The sequence below is a fragment of the Acinonyx jubatus genome, chromosome A2 (assembly GCF_027475565.1).
Source record: "Acinonyx jubatus isolate Ajub_Pintada_27869175 chromosome A2, VMU_Ajub_asm_v1.0, whole genome shotgun sequence".
NCBI lineage: Eukaryota > Metazoa > Chordata > Mammalia > Carnivora > Felidae > Acinonyx > Acinonyx jubatus.
This window is the reverse complement of record NC_069383.1, coordinates 119,966,058-119,988,198: the sequence shown is the minus strand read 5'-3', so window position 1 is coordinate 119,988,198 and position 22,141 is coordinate 119,966,058. Positions and strand designations below refer to the sequence as shown.

The 22,141-nt window shown below is 44.7% G+C and overlaps 1 protein-coding gene and 1 long non-coding RNA gene across 16 annotated transcripts in view; one reads left to right on the top strand and one right to left on the bottom strand.

Annotated features, from left to right (window-relative positions):
• Window positions 1-22,141, bottom strand: part of LOC106978954 (uncharacterized) — a 78,835-nt gene that overhangs the window by 17,934 nt on the left and 38,760 nt on the right. For 5 of the 8 annotated variants that reach the window (XR_008297026.1, XR_008297025.1, XR_008297027.1 and 2 more), the window contains 3 exons: window positions 10,099-11,879; window positions 9,833-9,870; window positions 6,800-9,729 (listed from right to left, as the gene is read on the bottom strand). This is a non-coding gene — a long non-coding RNA (uncharacterized LOC106978954). Of the gene's footprint in view, window positions 1-6,799; window positions 9,730-9,832; window positions 9,871-10,098; window positions 11,880-13,499; window positions 13,568-22,141 lie in introns of all 8 variants that reach the window. The other 3 variants (XR_008297024.1, XR_003415037.2, XR_003415038.2) reach the window with 3 other exon arrangements.
• ITPR1 (inositol 1,4,5-trisphosphate receptor type 1) overlaps window positions 1-22,141 on the top strand; it is a 325,544-nt gene that overhangs the window by 301,464 nt on the left and 1,939 nt on the right. For all 8 annotated transcript variants that reach the window (XM_053219026.1, XM_027042521.2, XM_053219028.1 and 5 more), the window contains one exon: window positions 15,632-15,793. In XM_053219026.1, the coding sequence (XP_053075001.1) occupies window positions 15,632-15,793 (162 nt within the window). The remainder of the gene's footprint in view (window positions 1-15,631; window positions 15,794-22,141) is intronic.

Here is a 22,141-nt window from a genome sequence, read left to right as displayed (position 1 = left end):
TTTAAAGTTTTCTGTTAATCCCCTTACTTTACAGTCAGAGAAGATTCTGGTGCACTTTTAGGTTTCTGTCTCAATCACGTAAAGGGGCCTTGTGAGCCGTCACCTGGTGAGGATTAAGTGCCGGAAGTCACCACCCAGCCTGCTCAGAGCCCACTGCTTGGCCATGCTTTGAAAAAATCCAGCATTCAGTGTGCTTTCCTCATCCACATCATTCTTAAATTGTACAAGAACTTCTTGTCAAAAGACCTAAAAATATGTAGCATCAAAAGATTGTTAACTCTGAAATGTCAGAGTTGCTGAGGAACCAGACGTTTTGTGCCCTTAGCGAGGGCTCAGGAAAGCGTTAGATCCACTGGCTGAAAGGCAGTGCCTTTTGCCGACACCATTTTCAGTGGTGCCTAGTGTTAAGGTTGCACGCATCCCTGCTAGGGACTCCCCGGAGAACACTGGCCACAGGAGGTTGGGTCCTGGGGGTGTTCAGCTGGAAGTCCGTGGGAACTCAGAGCTGCGAGGGGCATGCCTACGTGGTGGACCCATTCAGTCATACCCTGCAGGGCAGCCACAGCCAGGAGAGGAGGTCCTCTGAACATTCCCCCTGAGGGGGCAGGCATCCTGCCCTCCACCCAGGGAGGAAAAGCCAGGTGATCTCTCTGAGAAGCCACCTCTATTACTCCGGGATCAAGGAGAGAGAAGGCCAGCTAACCATGTCAGAGATGGAAGAAAGAGTCAGCTGGCCGCTCACCTACTCTTTCACTTACCTCATGTCCCAAAAGATCTCAGTGAGACAGGCTCTTCTGGGACTTGGGTTTCTCAGGAAAACCACCTCTAGCCCACTGGCTGGAGGCCGGGGGTCTTTAGCTCTCCCTCAGCTCATGAATTAAGATCCCAGAGACTCATTAAGAACTGTGAAGTACCAGCTGCCTATACACAACCCAGAAGCCTGGAGCGGAAGAGGCCCCAGGTGGTCAGTGCGGAGGGGGAGGAGCTTCACAGCTGCCCTGAAAACAGCTCCCTGCCGACAGGGGTGTCAGGGCGGGCAAATAGGTTTTCATCTCAAAAAACAAGGAAACACTGTGTTTCTTGCCATCTCAGGAGGGAAAGAAGGAGCGTGTGAAGATCACGGTAGAGGACTCAGCACCCACATGTTCACCCACAAATTAACTCTCGTCTGAACAGAAGAGAAGATTGTATATTCTCTTCTCTCTCCTTGCCCTCTCTCCTTTCAGTAGAGATGAGGCTATCCCTGGCAGAGCCAAGGCCAGGCTGACGCCTCCCATGGAGTCCTTCCTACCTAAGCATTGGATTTGGAGGCAGAGAATCCAAGATGTGAGTTTTGACTCTGCTCCTTCCTAGCCATGTCGCTCCAGGAAGTCAGGGGACTTCCCTGACCTGAGTTACTGTCTGTAAGTGGGGTTAATACCACCTCACAGGTCCACTGGGTGGTGGGAATGAGATGAATGTGGGGAACCCGGGGGTGGATGACAGAAGGGCCAGATGGACGGACAGAGCAGTCAGCAGGGAAGCAGAGTGCAGTGCTGACAGAGAGCTGACGCAAGCATCGCGTCCTACACTTCCACAACTGTGTAAGATGTCTTGGCTGTTGGCACACTGTTGCTTAGAAAAGTCAGAATGGGCATCCTGACTCCAAGAAGTTCCTCCCATGGAAAATTCCGGCTTCTTCATGGCTCTTAAATTTAACATCTTAAGTGCTGTTAAATGTTGAGATAGGACAAAGTTAACAGTAGCATTCATTCTCCATCGAACTGGCCTCCATACTTGTGACTAAACACACGATCTGTGTGTCTAGAGGTGGCCTCCACTCACATTCACAGCCCAGGACCAGGGGTTCAGGTAACTTGGGGAGTGGCCCCTGAGTTCTGTATGTTGGGTTCTGTCACGACTGGACTTGGCTCCCTGGTGGATTCGTCCCTCAACTCCACACACGTGATGGGAGGTGGGCTGTAACCAGTGCCTCAGAGGGGAAGCGAGGCCTCCCCTGTGACTCTGTACAGATCGCCCAGTATCCCTCCTTCTGGAGATGCAGTCTCAGATTCGTTGACTCAGGCCCCAGACAGAGCTGTACTTTCAGAGAAATGTGACTACAGAATGACCTCACTCAGCCCTGGCAGTTCAAAGCAAGAGAAAAAACCCTGAGTTTCCTTCCTCTCCCCATAGGAACTTGATTTTTGTGCTACCATGTGGAGTTTTAGTGATAGCCTTTTATGATAAGCAGTTTTATTAGCCCTGAACCGCATTTAAATTTTCACAGTAATTTATGTCGCACACTTTTTAAAATTTTTTTTTTTAAGGTTTAGTTATTTTTGAGAGAGAGAGCACTAGCCAGGGAAGGGCAGAGAAAGAGGGAGACACAGTCTCCAAAGCAGGCTCCAGGGTCTGAGCTGTCAGCACAGAGTCCGACGTAGGGCTCAAGCTCATGAACCTATGGGATCATGACCTCAGCCAAAGTCAGACGCTTAACCCACCGAGCCACTCAGGCGCTCCTGTAGCACACGCTCTTTTTCAGTAATTCAACATTCTTTGATTTGTATCCACTGCTGACTGAAATGAGAATTTGTTAGTCCATAGATAATGACACAATCAGATATATTTAACCTGGATAAGTGGTAAACTAGTTGTATCTTTGCCTGAAGGAATTTAAATACTGCACATTGGGCATGTCGTACATAAAAGATCATATATAATTCCCAGCAAAGATGCAGCAGCCCAATTTTCTGTGACAGTCAACCTCAGGAGAAAAGCCAGTGCTTACTTTGTTAAGCAGAATAAGTTATTCCTGAAAGTTAGAAACTCCAGGAATATTAAGAAGGAAGATTGGTAAAGACCAAACTCTAACTTAAACTATACAAGTACAGATTTTATTAATGAAATCTAGATTTCCCCTCTGTACTTGGAATTCTACCTTCAAAAATAAGTTCTACTTTCAGAGTTGTGTTTTTGAGTGAATTGCAGGGTGATAAGAGAGAATGCTGTGGGTCTGATTTCAACATCCCCTGCTACCTGGAGCTGCTCCTGACCCTTCTCTTCTCCCATATGGCATGTTAACTGACCACTGGGCCAGCTGGGGAGAACCTTCTCCTACCACAGCCTGAGTGTCCTGAGAAAGGCTGCTTCCAGAGGAGTGGACTCTGCTGTGCTCTGCCGTGACAAGGCAGACTGGATAATAACTCTCATAACAGGCCATGTTTAATCATTACGTACTGAAATAAATGCTTTGCACACATGATCCCAATTACTCCCCATAACAGCATTGTAGATAGCACCATTACCATTTTACAGATGGGAAACTGGGGCCCAGAAAGGTTGAGCAGCTTCTGCAGGGTCACCCTGCTAGGAAGGGCTGGTGCTGACAGAACCCACCCTGGGGCTGTCCTGACCTGTGCATATACAGTGTGGTTTCCCTCTGCGTTGACACGCAGCCCTCAGTGTCAAGAACCTGCAGCTGTTGGTCAGGCTGAATCTGGTTTTCCTGCCTTGGACTGGCTCATCCCCCAAGGGCCTCCTTCCATCCGGGTGGTGCTGAATTAGCCACCTTCAAAAGAGGCAAGGCCCAGCAAAGGCCCCACTGGGGGTAGGGAGAAGGGTGAGGAAGACTGACCCCCTGGGTGGTGCTGAGTGGCTAACGCATAAATCAACGAGATAGAAGCTCTGTGCAGTAGGTGAGTGTTAATTCCCTGAGCTGCCGCCAGCACAGCTAGTTAGGGAACCCCCTTGAGTCGAATACTACAGGGGTTATAGGAATGACGGGAGTTCAGGAAAGGCAGAGCCAACTCTTGCGAAGGGTGTATCTGAAATTACGTGTTAATTCTAACTCGGTAAAATCTGATGAACCTCCTTACCCTCACCTGAGCCTGGAACAGGGAATGCTCATTCCTTTCGTGGCCATTATTTGAGGGGGGAGAGGTGTCTAAGGTAAGGGTAAGGAAAATTCACCAGAACCATAGACAGACGGGCTTCCACACCCGAGTGACTCATCTGAATGGTTAGAACTCCCTGATAATTAGAGTGTCTGATCCATCATCCTTTAAGCCTGGTGCTGACTTTTTCTCATAGTGAGAACAGACCACGCTCTCCCTCCCTCCCTCCCTCTTCCTCTCTCTCTGTCTTCCTCCTTCCCTTCCCCACGCATGCTCTCACACACTATTCCACTAGAGATTTCTCAATTTGTTCCAGCTTGTATTAATTCACTTGACCTCTTCAGAAACTAGTTGTATGGGGATATAAAAGCAAAGAAACAATCTTCTAAATCAAAAGTAGTGTCATGGCAGCTGGTGAAATGCTGTTAGAAAATAGTGCCTTCTTTCACATAAGAGGAGAGAGTCCAGGAGCCTCCATTCCTGGAAAATGCTTTGCTGAAAGCCCTTTTCAGTTTGCATCAAAAAACTATGTAGGAGGTGGCTCAGTCAGTTAAGCATCCGACCCTTGATTTAGTCTCAGGTCATATGTCATGATTCATGAGATCAAGATCCGTGTGGAACAACATGCTGACCGCACAGAGCCTGTTTGGGATTCTTTCTCTCCCTCTGCCCCTTCCCCACTCGTTCCCACGATCACATGCTCTGTCTGTTCTTCTCTCTCAAAATAAAGAAATAAACTCTTAAAAAAACATGTAAGAGGGAGATGTTTTTTGCTAGAAAATACCTCCAGTTAAATTTTCCAAGCAAAGAAATTCTCTTAGCAAATAAAGCACTACTAAACATCGATGAGGAAATACTGTAAGAAGATTCAAAGCCATAGGGCATCTGGCCTCAGCAGATCATGTTGATCTGTATTAGCTAAGAAGACACAGGAAGCAAGCACGTCAGAAAGCAGTGTGTTAACAAGGGCAAAAGATCAGAATAGGAACTGAATTACCTACATGTCACCGACTTCTTTTAAGAGGGGAAATGACCCAAGTCTTGCACCTTTCTTGACCCAAGAGAGAGCCTTGGTGCTAGAAAATCTGCAGGCGGGCACTTGGCGAAGTGAGGGCAGCAGCTTTCTGCCCGAGGAGCTCTGTGAAGGGACGAAAGGAAATAACTCGGGACAGAAATGGAAACCAGGAATTACTTGTGTTTCATAATCAGATAAGAGCGAGTCCGTCTGCAAGGAGGGAATGCTGGTAGTGGTCTTGTGAGCAGAAAAGTGAACGTAAACGTCAACCCGAAGGGTCTCAGCTCAAGGCAATGAGAAATGGGGAGTCCATAGTAGCCAGGACTGAGAGTACAGTGCCAGAAGAGGTCAGCAGGCTGTGCACCCACCTCCCCACAACCACCTGCCTCATCGCGTGCCAGGCGGGCATGTCCTGGCTGGTGATTGAGTGACATGGAAACCCTGTGCTTTCGTGCAGATATGCAGTAGTGGATTCCGACTTTTTTTTTTTAATTTTTTTTTTTTAACGTTTATTTATTTTTGAGACAGAGAGAGACAGAGCCTGAACGGGGGAGGGTCAGAGAGAGAGGGAGACACAGAATCGGAAACAGGCTCCAGGCTCTGAGTGGTTAGCACAGAGCCTGATGCGGGGCTCGAACTCACGGACCGCGAGATCATGACCTGAACCGAAGTTGGACACTTAACCGACTGAGACACCCAGGCGCCCCGGATTCCGACTTTTATTCTGGGATTCCGGTGAGGTTGCTGAGAGGAAGAGAGTGCCTTCATCAGTTCCAGGGACAGACATTTCAGCGCTGGTAGTGCTGCATCGTCAGCTTCCCTGTCTAACCTGGGGGGCCACAAGCCTTGATTAAATGTCCCTCAGGCTCCGAAAGCCCTTCGCCATGGGTGTGGATACAGCCCATGCTGTGCTCCAGTACAATTCCCAGAATGCTTTCTGAAATTAGCTGACACCATGGCAGAGCACGAGAATATTAGAGCAAGGGAGAAGTGGAGAGGGATTTGGCACTTGCCGTTTGGTGGCTGGAAACAGCGTGTCAGCAGCACCGGACTCGCCTCCCAACCAGCCAGACATGCTCGCGCCCCACCCTCTGCACTTGAGCTTGGGTTTCTGTCCGTGGCGGCTGCACAGAGCAGTTGCTGAGCTATGATTCCCCGCCCAGGCTTATCACACACTCTGCCCTCTAGTCTAGAGGCTAACAAGTCACCCCTTGCCCTGCTGTGCACTTCACAGGTGCGTGCTTCTTCTTACGAAGCACTTGGCATTGGGACCCTTGGTCTGCACTGACCTCCCAGCTCTCTCTGAATTTTCCACACTCTGACCTTCATAGAGGGTGTGCAAGGCACCATTGGTAAGAATGAGTGGAACAGAGCCATAATCGGAAAGGATTATCTATGCTCACTTAGAGCCTGTGCAGAATCTGAGAGGTACGTAGCAACTGTTGGATCATTCAGCTGAGGACTGCCTCCACCACTGGTGACAGTCTCCCCATTGTGAGCTAGTCCAGGGATGTATGTAGGAATTGATGTGTCTGTACACGCTTGTATTTGTATATACATATTTACTCACATATTTCCCCCAACTCAGCAGACATGGGAAGTGCAAAAACGTATTTTCCTCCCCTCCACATACTGGAGCTGCCTCCTGCTCTTTCCCCCAGTACAGCGCCCACCGAGCTGCCTTCCTTGCCCCCTGCAGTCTCAGACACCCTCACTGCACTTAGAGTGCCATTTTCCCCTGAATCTAAAGACTGACTGTACCTGATACAGCTTACCTGACCGCGAAATTACAGTATGTAATGCATATAACACAGAAAATCATATAGACTGTTTATTGGTAAGGCTTCTGGGCAACAGTAGGCTAATTGTTAAGTTTTGGGTGAGTCAGAAATCATATGCAGATTCTCACCTGTGGGAGTCAGCACCCTTAAATCCCTGGGATGTTCAAGCGTCAACTGTACATACGTTTAGGATTCTTTAAGATATCCCTTTATAATGAAGCCGTCTAACAAGTCACTAAGGAATGTGAGAATGAAGAGTTATTAGTATTTAGGTACAGTCCTATGTATGTGCACATTACACAAGTGGACAAGGCTCTCAGTTTCTCCTTTCACACACCCACTTCTTCTCAGGGCCTTGGTGTGACCCCCATATAAAGTGAGAAAGTTGAATCAGGGTCTCTTAGGCCATCTTTAGCATTGTAATTCAGCAAAGCAACTTGCAAAGCAGTGGTAGGAGTCCGTGAACTACTAAAGAGGGTCTCTGTCTAGAGCAGGGATGAGGGTGTCAGGAGGGAGAGAGGACGCCTGTGTGAACAAGCTGGTAAATCTTTGGGGTCAGGGTGCCCGGGTCAGGTCAGTAAAATGAGGGATTTGGAAAGGACTGAGGAATTTAGAGAGCCTGCACACAGCTGGTGATCTCTTTCACTCTTAAGAGCTGGAGCTCTGTGGCACATTTCCTCCAAGCCACTCCCACGTCAGTAACAGTGCCAGTGACTTGCCCCTCAGCTCTCACTGGAGTCGTATCAATGGTGAGAGAGATGACATTTTTCTCTTTTCTGGGAGTCTATCTAGGCAGGGCTGACCTTAAGGAAAACCATTTCAGGCAAGAGTTTGACAACATGTAGACCTATAGGATGACTAACACTGTTCGAAGGAACGTTGTTGTATATGAAGCAGCTTACATACAACAACCTTACAATAGTGAGGTTTATGAGTGTATACGTATGTGTATGTATATTCAAAAATCCCAAGTATTTTTTCCTGAAACAACAGCAAAGAAATTTGGAAAGCTGTTTAAGTAGACGTCTGGAAAAAGTCATGGAATCCAGAAAAGAATACAGGAAAAAAACAATAAAAATTGCTAAAATCCCATACATAACCTCTGGGAATGTTCTGCTAGATTTCATAGCTAACTGAATATGCTGGGGAAGCTGCCGGGGCAAAGGGTCATGAACCAGCTTAACCGGGGGCAGGTTACCCTAAGTGTTCTCTATTAGGAACCTCCAGTGGGTCAGCCATGCCTTGTCCGACACCGTCTGCCAGCCCCACCTTTCTCTTCTGTGTGGCCCCTGGCTTCCTCACTTGGAGTGGCAAGGATTGCTTTCTCAGAGTCTCAGTGGGGGACCAGAAATCGCTTCACCTGAGGGCCTACAATGACTTAAACCAGTGATTCTGCAGCTGGCTTTTCTTAGGGATTTCATCAGAAATGGGTGCGGTTCTCTATGCTGGCGAGGGCCTGTCTTTGTTACACTGTATCATCCAAGAACAACTATTAACCTAGTCTGGGAAGGGTAAGTGGTCACTCCAGCCCAGCTGAAGATTATATAATGTGGCCTGCTTTGGTAATGTCATTCAGAGCTCAAGAACAGAACCACTCTGACACCTAAAGTTGGGAGTCGTGTGGGTAACCTTCATATGGCTGCATTGCCAAAAGAGAAATTCTGTATCTCTAAAATGGAATGCCGTAGAAAGGAAGGAACCTGACACGGAGTCACTACACCTGGAGTCAAAATGTGGATTGCAGGGTTGACTCCACACTAGCTTTGAGACCTTAGGCTGATGACACCGATTTAGAATACTTTTGCATAATGCTTTCCAGCTTATGGGACACTTTGTCACATCCATTTGATCCTTACACGGTAACTGTGGGGGTAGCCCATGATCTCTTTCTCAAAACACAGAAACGGAGACCCAGGTTGGTTAACCAACCCATTCACTGGTGCACTGTCTATAACACACTGCGGCACTGTGACTTCAAGTCCTGAGCTTTTGATTCAGGCTATGACTCTTCCTGATGACAAACTCATGTCACAAGCTGTTGCAGAAACACACCTGTGAAATGCAGGGATACCGTAAGTGGTTTGAGTTCACTGTACTTTGGGAACAGAGGGAAGTGTGGATCCTTGAATTAGGGACTGGCCAACAAATTCCAGGTGTGGGATCTATTGTTTTTAATAGACTATTTTTTATAGCACTTTTAGGTTTACACAAAAACAGAGCAGAAAGCACAGAGTTCCTGTACATTCCCCCCTCCCTGCCTCACTCCCACCCAGTTTCTCCTGTTATTAACATGTTGCATTACTGTGGTATGTTTGTTTCCACTGATGAACCAAGATGACACATTATTATTAGTTACAGACCAGAATTTACATTAGGATTCACTCTTGGTGTTGTACCTTCTATAGGTTTTGACACATGTATAATGCCATGTATCCACCATTACAGCAGCAAACAGAATAGCTTCACTGCTCTAAAAACCCTCTGTGCTCCCCCTATTTATTCATCCCTCCCTCTCCCCAACCCCATGATCTTTTTACCATGTCCATACCTGGGATCCATTTTTTAGTTTAGTTTTTTCTGAATGTATAATAATTGCTATAAATAGCTTTTAGAGTCACTGAGCATAGAGATCATTATCACCGTTGTTCGCCGAAAGCAACAGATTTGGGGTTCTATTTTTTGCTGTGATCTTAAAAAAGTGAGCTCTACGGATTATTTTAGTCCCGTTCAGTAAAAAATAATCACCCCTCCCTACAAAAGGGGCAAGTGATTTAAGGTTTATTAAGTGTCCTATATTCCTGCTTTTGGAAAGTTAAAGGATGATCTTCAGTCCTCCCCTGCCTCCTCTGCGCTCTCATGCCGGGTGTCCCTAGGCATTCTGGGAAACCCTGGTGTGTCCTCCTGCTTGGTAAGCTGAGTAGAAACACAATTGCCGTCTGATCGAAAGGACAGTGTTTACCTTCTTTGATCTCCTCAGAGGGGACTATGAAGGAAAGAGAAGCCCCAGGTCTCTTTGTCCGTCATGCCCCCACCAAAAAATGTCAAGCCTCCCATCAGGCTATAAAAGAATAAAGGATTCAACAGTAAATGTTCCAGTGTTTACGTGGTAAACTAAACAAGACTACCTGAGCAGACTTTCTCTGAGGAAGGTGACTGATTACCTCAGTAGTCTTTCTTAGAACAGCCTCTTCAGTTGAACCTGGGAAGAAGGAAAAAAAAAAAAAAACTCTTCTCAGAATGATTAGCATTTGCATCATACAATCCAACTTCCTCTCCTCCTCCTCTCTGTCTCTGTGTCTCTCACTCACACACACCCTCCCTCTTTCCAGTCAAGGACATTTCAAGAGGTCAGTACCGCCCCCGTGTCTAAAACTTCAATGTTTGCCTTTGCAGGGACTTTTCCAACTTTACCTAGAAAAGAACTAACCAGAACTTTAGCACTTGTGGTCAGCGTGCTTCCGGCTGTGGCTTCAGTCAGTTTGTCTGCTCTGACAGAGGAAGCACTTGCTGTGACGGGAACTGCACGGGCTGGATTGTAGAAGGACCGGGGCAGACAGTGCCTAATGACATTGGTATGTGAGATGCCAGCAGCAAGGAAAGCGAGGGAAGCACGGAGGGATGTCTCAGACCCAGAGTGACAGAGGCTGCTGACAGACGCTCAGTGAACCAACAGCCTCCCCCAGCCCCACCTTCCTGCGTGTGCATGCACACGCGCACGCACACACACACACACACACTGAATTCATGTATAAACAAAATGCTGCAGTTGAAGATGATTTTCTTTAAAAATGCAGAAGCCAGGACACTGAGACATATTTCTGATCTTCACTACAGATAAAGGTAGCATTCTGCAAACACTTTGAGACCTTCAGACTCTGACTAGCTGGAGAGCCCTGCGTGACAGGCTTCACTGAAGTCCTGTAGCACGCAAGCAAGCGTGGCATTTTGTATGAAGGTGTGAGCTCAATACAAAGTAACTGGATTCAGGTGTGCTCTTGGCCCCTCCACTAGTTATTGGGGTAGCCTCAACATTTTCCATCAGAGATTCAGATCGTCTACAGAGGGGGAGCGTGTCCGAGAGCAACCTCACCCTGCATCCCAGCATATCCTCCTGTGCAGGGCACCCAAGCAAATGGAAGTTGAGAGAATAGTTTGGCTAGAATTGCTAATTAATTTTAGTCACTAGGTACTCCTTGGTAATTTGAGATTTGACTTAACAGCTCAGGGTAATGTTTTAATTAAATTCCTAGCAATACCTAGAACCTCAGAATTGGGGATTTATGTACATCAGTGCAGAAAAGCTAATAATACATGCCATCCAGAGTACCTGAATTTCTGCAGTTGACCTTGTTTCCTCTGGTTTAGGATTTTAGTGGGATTCCCCCACGTTAGACTTCATTGTTAGATAGTAGAGTTGGAGGAAGGCATCGAGGGAGAGCCTGTAAGGTGGTAGGTAACCAGTCACTATCTAGACCAGGAAATCCTTGTCCTAGCTCTACAATGAAGGATTCTCCTGAGATGCAGAATGAAGGTTTATCCTTGGGATCAGGGCACATGGCCCAAAGTGGCCTTAGGCGGCAAATATGACACTTCTTTAAAATCTTAGATTTTATTTTGAAATTTTGATTTAATTTCATGTTATGTCACAGGGCATATTTTGAGTTCAATATAAAAGTCTTTTCCATAATTCATCATTGAATGATATGGACATTCTAAGAAAGATGCATTCTTTTCTGTCTGTGGCTTTATGTACTCCTTGGGAAAGGCCTTCATGCTCCAGGGTTACCGGTATCTCATGTACAGAAGCACAAATAGAGCAAAAACAAAGAGGATCTGAGTCCATCATCTTCTTCACTGTGGAGACGAGTTGCACAGATGCCAGTAGCAGCCATCCTGATACTGGTCGGCCCCGTTCACTTGATCAGCAGGTTCTCATTAGGCGCTCACAGCTGTGGAGTCCCTCACAAGTGAAGAACCATGCCCTAAGACCTGCTCCGTGACTGCAGGCTGTGCACTACAGCACCTTGGGGGCAGGGACCTGTCTTGCTTCAGACCCTCAGCACTCAGCCCTATGCCAGGCACAGAAGTTACACATGTTTCAGTAAACAATTGTTAGGTGAAGTTTGTGCCTCTTGCATTTGTTCAAAGACTTCTCTGAAATCCTTCTGTGGGAGTCCAGGAATCAAATCTGCCAAAGACGGTGGGAACCTACAATGGAAAATTTCTTTTAATCTGTAGTCATTTGGTCACATGCTGTTGGAATACAGCAAAGAAACTGTTGCTTAAACTTTAATCTGTGTGCAGACTCTTGCATCGATTTTCTGTATTCTTTGGAAGACTTCATTAATGTGTGTTGGAAATGTGTGTTGTCTGTTCTGTGGGGGGCTTGCTAAGCAAATGAACGTAGGAAAGATTTGCAAGTCAGACTTGTGATGCACACTCTAACCAGTTTACACAGTTGAACATTAATTTGCAAGTCAGTAGTGAAGTAGCTACAGGTGAGTTCTGCCACCTGCTAAAGTAGTGTGTGCATGTCCCTCTCCCTGCATCTGGGCAGGCAGGCTCACAGGGGCTCCAGGTCACCTCTTTGCTTCTCCTTCCCTTGGCCGTCCCCTGACCCAGGCCCTCTTTTTCCGTGCCCCAAGTTACTCCTGTTACGTGCATTGGTCTGTCCTACACCTCGATCACGTATTCTGCAGTCTGAGCTGCCCCCACTTCCATCCAAACTGGTTTCCTCCCTGAGCCAGCTCCACTTTGTTGAGAATGCTCTCATGTTTGCGTTTAGTTCAGCCAAGCACTGACCCTTCAGGTCCCTGCCTTCGCCCAAGAGAATTCCAACCAGTCATCATCACTGCTGGTCAGTTCTGACTTTGGCCCTACTCTCTGCCACTCATTCGACAGAGCATAGCCTGCTTTATCCCATTCTTCTTTTGTAATGTGTATGTCCACGCTCATTAAATAGCAAGTGCTGTGATGGCAGAAAGCCTATCTCATACTCAGGTATGAAAGCCATTTCCACTTTAACGAGGTCCAGGAGGCAGTGACCATGTATATGTGGCTCACTGCTCTACCCTCAGCACCATGCACATAAGTGACCACTCAATATAGGTTGAATATGTTGTTTTTAAAATATGTCCTTCCAGGGAACTAAAATCATGCTTTAACTTTTTATTTTAATCCAAAGAACTAGCAAATATTTCACCTCAAAATACACTAAATATTAGCAGTATACAGTTCATCAACACCAGATAATTTTCAGGGTCCCCTTTGAAATACAGGGAATTTGTTAGGTCCCTTGCTCCCAAGGACAAGTTACTTTCTCTTTCAGGGCTCAGCTTGCTGCATTATAGACACAGCAATGGCATTAGTGATCTCTGAACTCCTTGGCATGACATTCTGTCATGTCCCAATGGACGGTGTGTCCAGTATGCACCTCTGAGTCTGACTGTAAGCAGAACATTGGATCTTTCCTCTTCAGCTTGTTCTCCTGGGAGGAGATCAGTGTGTGAAAATTTATAGCAGTCACTGTGGGTCCGTGGGGCGTCTCATAGCTGGGCCGGCCTTGTGCGTGTGTGATCTTACTGCGTTAGTGATTTGGGCTCACAGTTTCATCAACCCAGCCCACACCTCCTCCTCCCTCCACAGGCTCGTTCACCCTAGTGGCAGTAAGTAAGCAACAGTCACTGCGCCCTATGTGTGCCCTTTTCTGAACACTTAGGTTCATTCCTCATGTAGAGTTGGACACTGAACATGGGATGTTTCTTCAGTAGGAAGGTGTGCTGTGTCTGAAAGACACCAGAGCAGTGAATATAATCAGTGACAGGTTACCTTAGCTGCCTTTCAGTGGCAATGCCAAGCTTAAATGTTTTCACATATCTGTTCTCCTCGTCTTTGCTCTAGACACACACAGAAAACTCATTATAGACATAGAAACAGCTCAGATTTTTAGGCTGGTCATCTTTGGGATATTTTATGGAATGGTCTTTTTGCCCATAACACTGTGGGGGGAGACTGATGAAGATGAACACAGGTTGATGTTGTTGCATGTGAGTGACGTGCTGATCACAGGGTGTTTGGTACAGTAAGGTAGAGATCATTTTCTCCTCAGCAATCTTTCTCAGCCACCGAGGCTCACCACTAAAGCATTTGCTATGAGGGCCCATGCAGGCAACAGAGAGGGTCTATCGTTCCTCCCTTCCACAAGTATTTATCAAGTGTCTACGATGTTTTGGTCACTATACTAAGGTAGTTCCTGCACTCATGATGCTGAAGGGCTAGTGAGTTCCTACTTACCAGACTCCCCAGATGTTTAAGCAAACATTTTCAAAGACATGTGATGCCATGTTACCAGTGTGGTATGCCTTCTTTGTAATATTTTTCAACTCGTTCTTACTTGACTTCAGTATTGCTAGGTTGTCTTGGTTGCTGTTTGATACTTAGACATGTCTCATGGAATTTTGTCTAAGTACGCTGATGCCTTCTGTATATGCCAGAGGTTGGCAAACTCCAGCCTATGGGCCAAACCCAGTCTGCTGCCACCAACACTCGCAAATAAAGTTTTATTGGAATACAGCTATACTCATTCATTTATGTATTGCCTATGGCTGTTTTCGGGCTACAACAGCAGAGTAACTGTGACAGAGACCATATGGTCCACAGAGCCAAAGATATTTACTATCAGAAAATACTATACAGAAAAATTCTGCTGACCTCTGGTGTATACAAAGCAGCAATAACAAATTGTGTGTGTGTGTGTGTGTGTGTGTGTGTGTGTGTGTGTGTGTGTGTGTGTTGGTAGGGGGTGAGGGGATGGCAAGGTTTGTGTTAGAATGTCAAGTAAAATTTATCTTGATAAGTACAAAATGGTCCCAGTTAGAAATGACACCAGATAGTTATGGAACTGAGTCAATTTTCTCACCCCTTATCTTGTGCTGATTAAGCTTTTACTATTCATTCCTGCCTCTCTGTACAGAACTTATCTATGATGCATACTTTTTAGGAGAAAGGCCTATGTGGGCAGAAGGAAGAGAGGTGGGAGGAGGAGTCTTGGCCCATTTGTTAACCAGCAGTGAGAAAAACTGTTTTCAGGTGTAAGCTGTAGATGTCAAAAGAAAGGATGGAGATGGACGGGAGAGGAGACTGAATGGGCCTTTCTTATACCAACTAATGGCATCTGTCAATGACGTCAAGCTGGGAGGAAAAGGAAACAAGAATAGAAGAGTAATTTCCGTAAGCTCACAGGGGAACTGAACAAGAAGCCCCTTCCCCATTTTCGGCCTCCTGACAATTCCCTACCAAGCAAATGTGCTCATACGCATATCCGGTAAATGCCAGAACACTTGGGATCTCAAAATTCATTCCACTTTCAGAGTGTTTGCAAATCATTTTCCAAGTATAATGCTTTTAAAAATACACGGCACAGTGTGAGGTATCTAGAGCAGTCACATTCATAGAGACGGCAAACAGAATGGTGGTTGGCAGGGGTGAGAGAGTTAGTGTTTAATGGGGCTGGAGATTCACATGGGGAAGATGAAATTCCCGAAGTGTAGAGGGTGACGATGGTTACACAACACTGTGAATGCACTTAATGCCATTGAACTGTACAGACAGAAGTGACTTAAATGGAAATTTTTATGTTCTATATATTTTACCACAGTTTTAAAACCCACCACTCGTTAGCCAGGTCACGCAGTGGCTACACTCCTATTTACAGATTAGGGAAGCTGTTCAGAAACCTACCTTCTCCCCTGCATTTAGTTCTAAAGGGACTGCTAAGAACTGAGGATTCAATGATAATCAATTAAAAAGGTATTAACTGAATGGTGTTGTAACATGCACAGCACATTAGTCCTGGAACAGAGAACCTAATGAAAGACAGCCCAGAGACAAGACGGCGTGGTAGCATCGCCTTTCTCGTCTGTACTCTTGGAAATGACTTTTTTTTTTAATGTGGATTCTAGGAAAGAAACCTTGACTGGTTCCCCAGGATGAGAGCCATGTCCCTGGTCAGCAGTGACTCTGAAGGGGAGCAGAATGAGCTGAGGAACCTGCAGGAGAAGCTGGAGTCCACCATGAAGCTTGTCACTAACCTTTCCGGCCAACTGTCAGAATTAAAGGATCAGGTAAAGAAAAGAAACCCCATCTACCTGCAAACACACATGCGCGTGCGTGCACACACACACACACCCCACTCACTACCAGACACCAGATTTGATGAGGCGAAGTCAGTAGTGCTCAGGTTAAAGTGCTGACGTTTCCACCATCTGGATGTAGAAGAGGGATCTGGGCCACGGAGAAGAAACTCCCCTGGTCTCCCCATTTCCTTTCCACACCCCTTCACTGCCCTTTCTCAGGATGAGCCCCTGACACTGTTTTCAGTGCTGCTAGTGCAAGGTTTTAACGTGAAAAACAAAACCAGAAAATGGGAAAATGCAAACGACTTCAGGGAAGTGCTGTACAGAAAACATAACCTGCAAAGCCATACTCTTTTTACTTCACTTACTGACAGACTAAAGCTGTTTCTAGTTTTGCTTTCTAGTCTTCAAATCTATCAACTCTTCACCCAAGATATTTAGATTCAGCATGCTGGGATAAACCATAGTCGTGGTAGAGCTCCTTCTGGTTCCTTTTTTGGCCAAGTCCTTATTGAGTGACTACCACAGTGCAGGCATTATGCCAGGTGCTAAGGATAAAACCACAGACAATATGGACCCATCCCTGCTCCCTACAGAGCTTAATACAGAAGCACTACTCCATCCTGCTCCCCATCCATCCATAAGGTAAACAGGGGTCCCTTTAAGGAAGTGGGAGGAGGGGGAGATTTGTTCCAAAGCCTGTGTGCTTTGTTCCTCCTTCTGACCCCCTTAAAATGAACACCCACACTGTTATCCAGTGGTTATCCACTGATGGGCTGCAGCTGTGGGTCAGCGACTTGCACCTGGGTGGTGAGCAGGTGCTGTGCTGAAGCTGACTGGGATAATCCAGTACAGACGTGGGAACAGGTCAGCATCCTGTAAGCGTTTTTTAAAGCTTTTTAATCAACTCCACGGACAAGATGATAAATTTTGCACAGCAGTAGTGATCAGGCAAGGCTGCCCTGGAGCCAAGTTGCAAGATCTACCCACAGGTGATTTTCAACCCTTAGGCACACAACCAGTGAACAGCCCATCTGAAATAAACTCTTCTTGGACTTGGTTTGCAGAGAACTTTTAACAATTCTACTTGGAAATGTATTTCTTTTCCAACTAAATTATTCCGAACTATGCCCCCAGACCCATTTGTCCTCAAAGTTCTTTTCTTTGGCCTGTATTAAGATGTGAATAAAAAAGACAAATGGCCACAGAAAGGCTTGGTTGTGAAGGCTGTCTCTAGCGCTGAGCGTGGTAGCCACCTAAAATGAATAACCTAGAGGAGTAAAACTATGAAGATCTAACTCGATTCCCTTGCTTCCTATGTCACAAGCTTTCTCCCCATCCTGGGACACACTTGACAAATAGTGCAGAGAACCACATTGGCTGTGGCAAACGTGCTCCTCTGCTCCTGTTTGCCCCCCTCAAGAGTGAGGCGAACTTGTTAACACATCCAGCAGTGCTTGCTTTAGTTCCTGTCCCCCTTTTGCGAGACCTGTGGCTGCGAGAACCTTAGTTAAATCAACTGTTGTAAATAAAAACCTTAGAGAAATCGATCTAATACAGACTTAAATAAAGGAACTGTCGAGCTCCTGTCACAGGTGTGGGGTGGGCCGAGGAATTAGCAGGAGGTGTCGGAGGTGAAGGAGGGCACCCAGGACCATGGCTGTCCTGTCACCTCTCCCCTCCTTGTACGCAGGAGGGTACTGAGGCGCACAGGAGGCTCGTAGGAGGCCTCTCTGGCTCTCTAGGACAGTGCCAAGGCTGGAACTCCTGATCCTCCCGTCTGGGTTTGATTTTTGTATGTCACATATATTTTTGTTTTCATTTGTTTTGTCACTGTACCCTGTCTGCCTTTCAGGTTGTTTAGATTCTTACTCTTAAAAAAAAAAAGCCTTTAAAGTTTCAGAAACTGCATCACACACTTAAACTTCTTGGCGTTGCCATTTCACACAGCTGTGCATAGCAGAAACTTGGCATGTTTAAAAGCCGAGGTAGAATTGTTTCTATTAAACCTACATTTTAGCTTAAACAAGATATGTGAAACTTGATTGCATATGGACTCGGGTTCATTAAGCAACATTAAAGCCAGTATGGTTTAAACTGCTTGGTTTTGGCCCTTTTTATATTTTCTGTTTTAAAGTTGGCAGTTGGACCCACCCCTCGGAGAGCCCTTCCCCTGTGAATGAATATAAACTGTTTTTTCTTGGAAGACATTATAACCTAAAAAGAGGTATGAGGAAACCAGTAATGTATTCTCCAGTTCCTTTACGAGCATTGATCTGCTTAGGTTTTAAAAAGGTGCCCAGGAAAAATTCAGCACAGCTACTTTTATTGGGGAAATGTGTTTCTTTCAAAAGGAGTTAGTCAGCATTTTCTTTTGATTATGTAACTTGTAACAAACCTTTAAGCCATTTAAGAATCAACTTAGAAATTTTGAATTTTATTAAATTTGGTGAAATAGCAGTCAAAGATTTCTTAAACTGTTCTGCATAAAAAATCATGCAGAGATGTTAGAGTGGTTGGTTCTTAAATGGCAATTGTAAGAATTCCTGCCCTCTGAGGGAAGCAATTTTTTTGAATTAAAAAATAAAAGCCAACGAATGATTAATGAGCAAGAAACTCTGTGATAGATAACTTTTCAAAATGGCTATGAAAGAATACCATTCACTGGTAAAAGTGCTGGAAAACACAAAAATTGCTTCATCACTGAGATATTTTTTTTGATCTTCTGGTCCAAAAAGCGGCATAATGGAGCAATGATAGTTTAAATGTGAATGTCTTTGGTTTTAATCTATACTGCTGTTGACCTCTTTGGTGATTTTTTTTCTTAAAATACCAATTTGAGGAGAAAAAGTTCTTGTGAAGGATAGAAGTGAAAACCTGGTTGGCCGTGTCACTTATCCTACTCTTGCCAAGAGCGGTTGATTAGAATTGCTATTCTAAGTATTACTTTAATGATGCGTCTCATTTTGAAGCTTCCCTCCCAAGAGGTTCTGAATACTAAATGTGATTCTCTTACATTCTTATTCCAAGGAGGAGAACTGATGTAAGAAGCTACTTTTTTTTTTTTTTTTGGCATGTTTTCTTCATAATGCAAAAGAGCAAGTATCAAGAGAAGGCTTCACTTTGTTGAAAATGTGACTGGCTTCATATGGGACAATGACCCTTATTTGTTGTTATTAGGAATACAAAAAGTGCTTGAAAACTCAGATCACATTAGCATGTTACCGTGTTTGGCACTTTTCATGCCAGAGGGTTATCTGGTGAATATTAATTGCTTAAGGAAGGGAAAATAACAAAAGATGAGTATAACTGCCTACAGTTAGAAAATGGAATATTAAAGTTTACTGAGTGCCTCTGTTCCTTACACTGTTCTGGAACCACGAAAGCAACTGCCCTCTAGGGGGTCCTATAATCTAGCAAGACAGACAAAGAAATAGACTGGACAGTATGATACCACGTAAAAAGTGGAATGACCCACCCAAGACATGAATACAGCTTGAGGGAGCACAGACAAGTGCCATTGAGTCCTGTCTGAGGCTCAGAGTAAGGAAGGACTTGAGCCTCCAGATTCTCCTGTCTTACCAGTAGGTGACTTTTGTGCTAACAGAGGAACGTAGTCGGGGTCCTCCTGGGAAAGGAAGCAGCATGAGCAAAGGCATGAAGGCGCATGGCATGCTCCAGGAATGGCACTGTGTTCTGATTAATTCAGTTCATTCTTTGGAACACCATTTAGGAAATAGAATTGCGAGGTGGTACCCTAGGTTCTGGGATTAGAAAGATGCATACAACCTGTTCTCTTCCTACACCTAACAGTGTAGAGTGGGAAACAAGATGCATCTGAGACTTGCGTTGCGTTTTTTTTGTTTGTTTGTTTGTTTGTTTTTTACTCGGTGTTTTAGGCTCATTGTTAGAAGCATGGCTGATTTTAGAGTTTCCTGGCTATTTAGACTCTGAGTATCCGAGACCTTGACAGGTCCAAGACAGGAAAGCAGTTTTTCGGACACAGGAGATGTGTTAGAAACCAGATCGTGGCATCCACGTGCTGTTGGTGAGCAGTCAGTCCCTTGCCAGCCTTCTGTTGTGGAGGCCAGATAGTGTTTTCAGGAAAGATCTTTCCGATGTTTGGCTGCATCTGATTTGTAAAACTGCAATATTCTTTGCCTCTTGTTTAGACTGAGTCAAAAGAAGGAATGCTAAAATTCAAGCTAGTTTTTATATTCATATAGATATGAAGAAGGCGGCTCTTTCAAATGTTTATCCTCTGCTAAATGGGAATCTTCAGGATTTTAAACATATCTATCACAATGAGTTCACGCTATCCCAAATAGATTTTTCAGTATTCACATTGTGAATATGGTTACCTTAGGTCAAAATCTGATGGATATTTTTATTGAGTCAGTTTTGCTTCAAATATCCAGAGAGGATACTCCAAGAATATGAATGTTTCACTTTGGTCATTACTTCCATTTGCTTTGATAAAGGTAACAACAACAGATAATATGCTTTAAAGATTATTATACACACACGAAGAGTTTATGTGTGAATTATGTAGGTAGGTAGGTAGAACTGAGCTCATAAAGCCAAAAGTTATGTGAGAATATGCACTAATGGGCCAGGGAAACTTAACTGGCTAGCAGTGTTGAGCTTGGTTTTTTACAGGCCAGATTGACACCTTTGTTTTGTTTCTTTATCGTCGTCATTGGATTATGCCCACTGTCACAAGGGCTAAATCCTTTAGCAGTTGCCCTCTTCTCATTTATTAGTCACTTAAAGGATATTCTATTTAAAAGGCCATGGTTGATCAAAACAGAATTCAGATAAATTTGTGTGCCTACTGTGTACCTACTGTGTGCCTACTGTGAATCTTACTGTGTAAGATTCAACTGTAGAGAATCTTATCCAGGATCTTAACCTTCTTTGAGAAAAATGATGATATATGGACCCAAAATAATTTTTTGGGATGTTCAAGAATATGAAAATACACCTAAAGTGATCTTTGGCCACTTTCCGAGATAACCAGTGGAAAGTTCTTCTGAAGCATCAGTGTGGTCCCAGACCAACAACATAACCGTCACTTGTTACTTGTCAGAAGTGCAGATTCATGGGTCCTACCCTAGGCCTACTGAATCAGAAACTCTGTTTGTGGGCCCTTTGATCTGTGTCTTAACAAACCTTCTGTGTGATTCTGGCTCCTGCCAAAGTTAAAGAACCAGTATTCTACAGAAACAGAAAACAAAATTAGATAGGCATATACTAGGTACTTGAAATTACCAGGAATAGGACTGCCTGAGTAAATAATTTGGCCACTAACCTACAACCAATAGGGAGTTTTAAGGTTTAAGAGGGAGGGTGGGCCATGTGATCATTATCTTAGGAAGGCAAACCTAGAAAGTTAGAATAGGACCAGCAATGAGGTGTCAAGTGATAGTTGTAGACAGAAGTGGGAAGGGTGGTGTGCCCATCAGCTGAAGACTCGTCTGTTACAGGAAATACAGTTGTAGAGGCTTTTATATTTAAGAGCATGACTGAATAACCAACAGATTGAAAAGTTAAGAAAAGCTGATTTAACCCACAGGTATGAACACATATGCAAACATCTCAAATGCAAGTAATTTATAGAAAAATTACAGAAAAAGTTGTAATAGCCAACTTTCACGGTTGAAAGGCCTCAGTAACTTTAAGCAAATATTTAAATAAAGTAGCCATCAATAGGGCTTGCGGCCACCAAGATTCCTAAATCCATTAGAATGCTTGAGATTGTTAACATTGGATTCCCTCTGTGGGTTAACTGCCAAGGGGAAGGAATGGGAGAGTCAAAGTGTGTGTGTGTGTGTGTGTGTGTGTGTGTGTCCCCTTCCCTTGGGGGAGAGGGGGAGGATCTAAGGGATCATACTGTGAAGTATCAGACAGTAAGATTATTGCATTACTGATTATATTGTAATCTAATTGTGAATTTATCCCATGTGTCAAAATCAGGTTCTCTTTCTTCAGCTGAATCTGTGTAGTGGAATATATAACACTTAAAAGATTTGTCATTCATCTAGAGAAACTTTAGAGGCTAGCTGGAATATCCTAGTTCAATTCTTTATAAAAAGCTACTTTTTGCAAATACTCCTTGTAAATGCCCAGTATCAAATCCAGAGCCAGGACGTGCCGGGTTAAGAAAAATGTTAATGCAGAGAACTAAATGTGCCCTAAAATACCTGGAACAGAGCTAGCTGCCCATCAATATGAGACGTGATTTAGTTCAGCAGCCAAATGAATAGTCACAACCTCTTGTTTGGCGTTTTGAAAGCACTTTTTCATTTGACCCGTGTTAGGAAAGGTCTCTCCTGA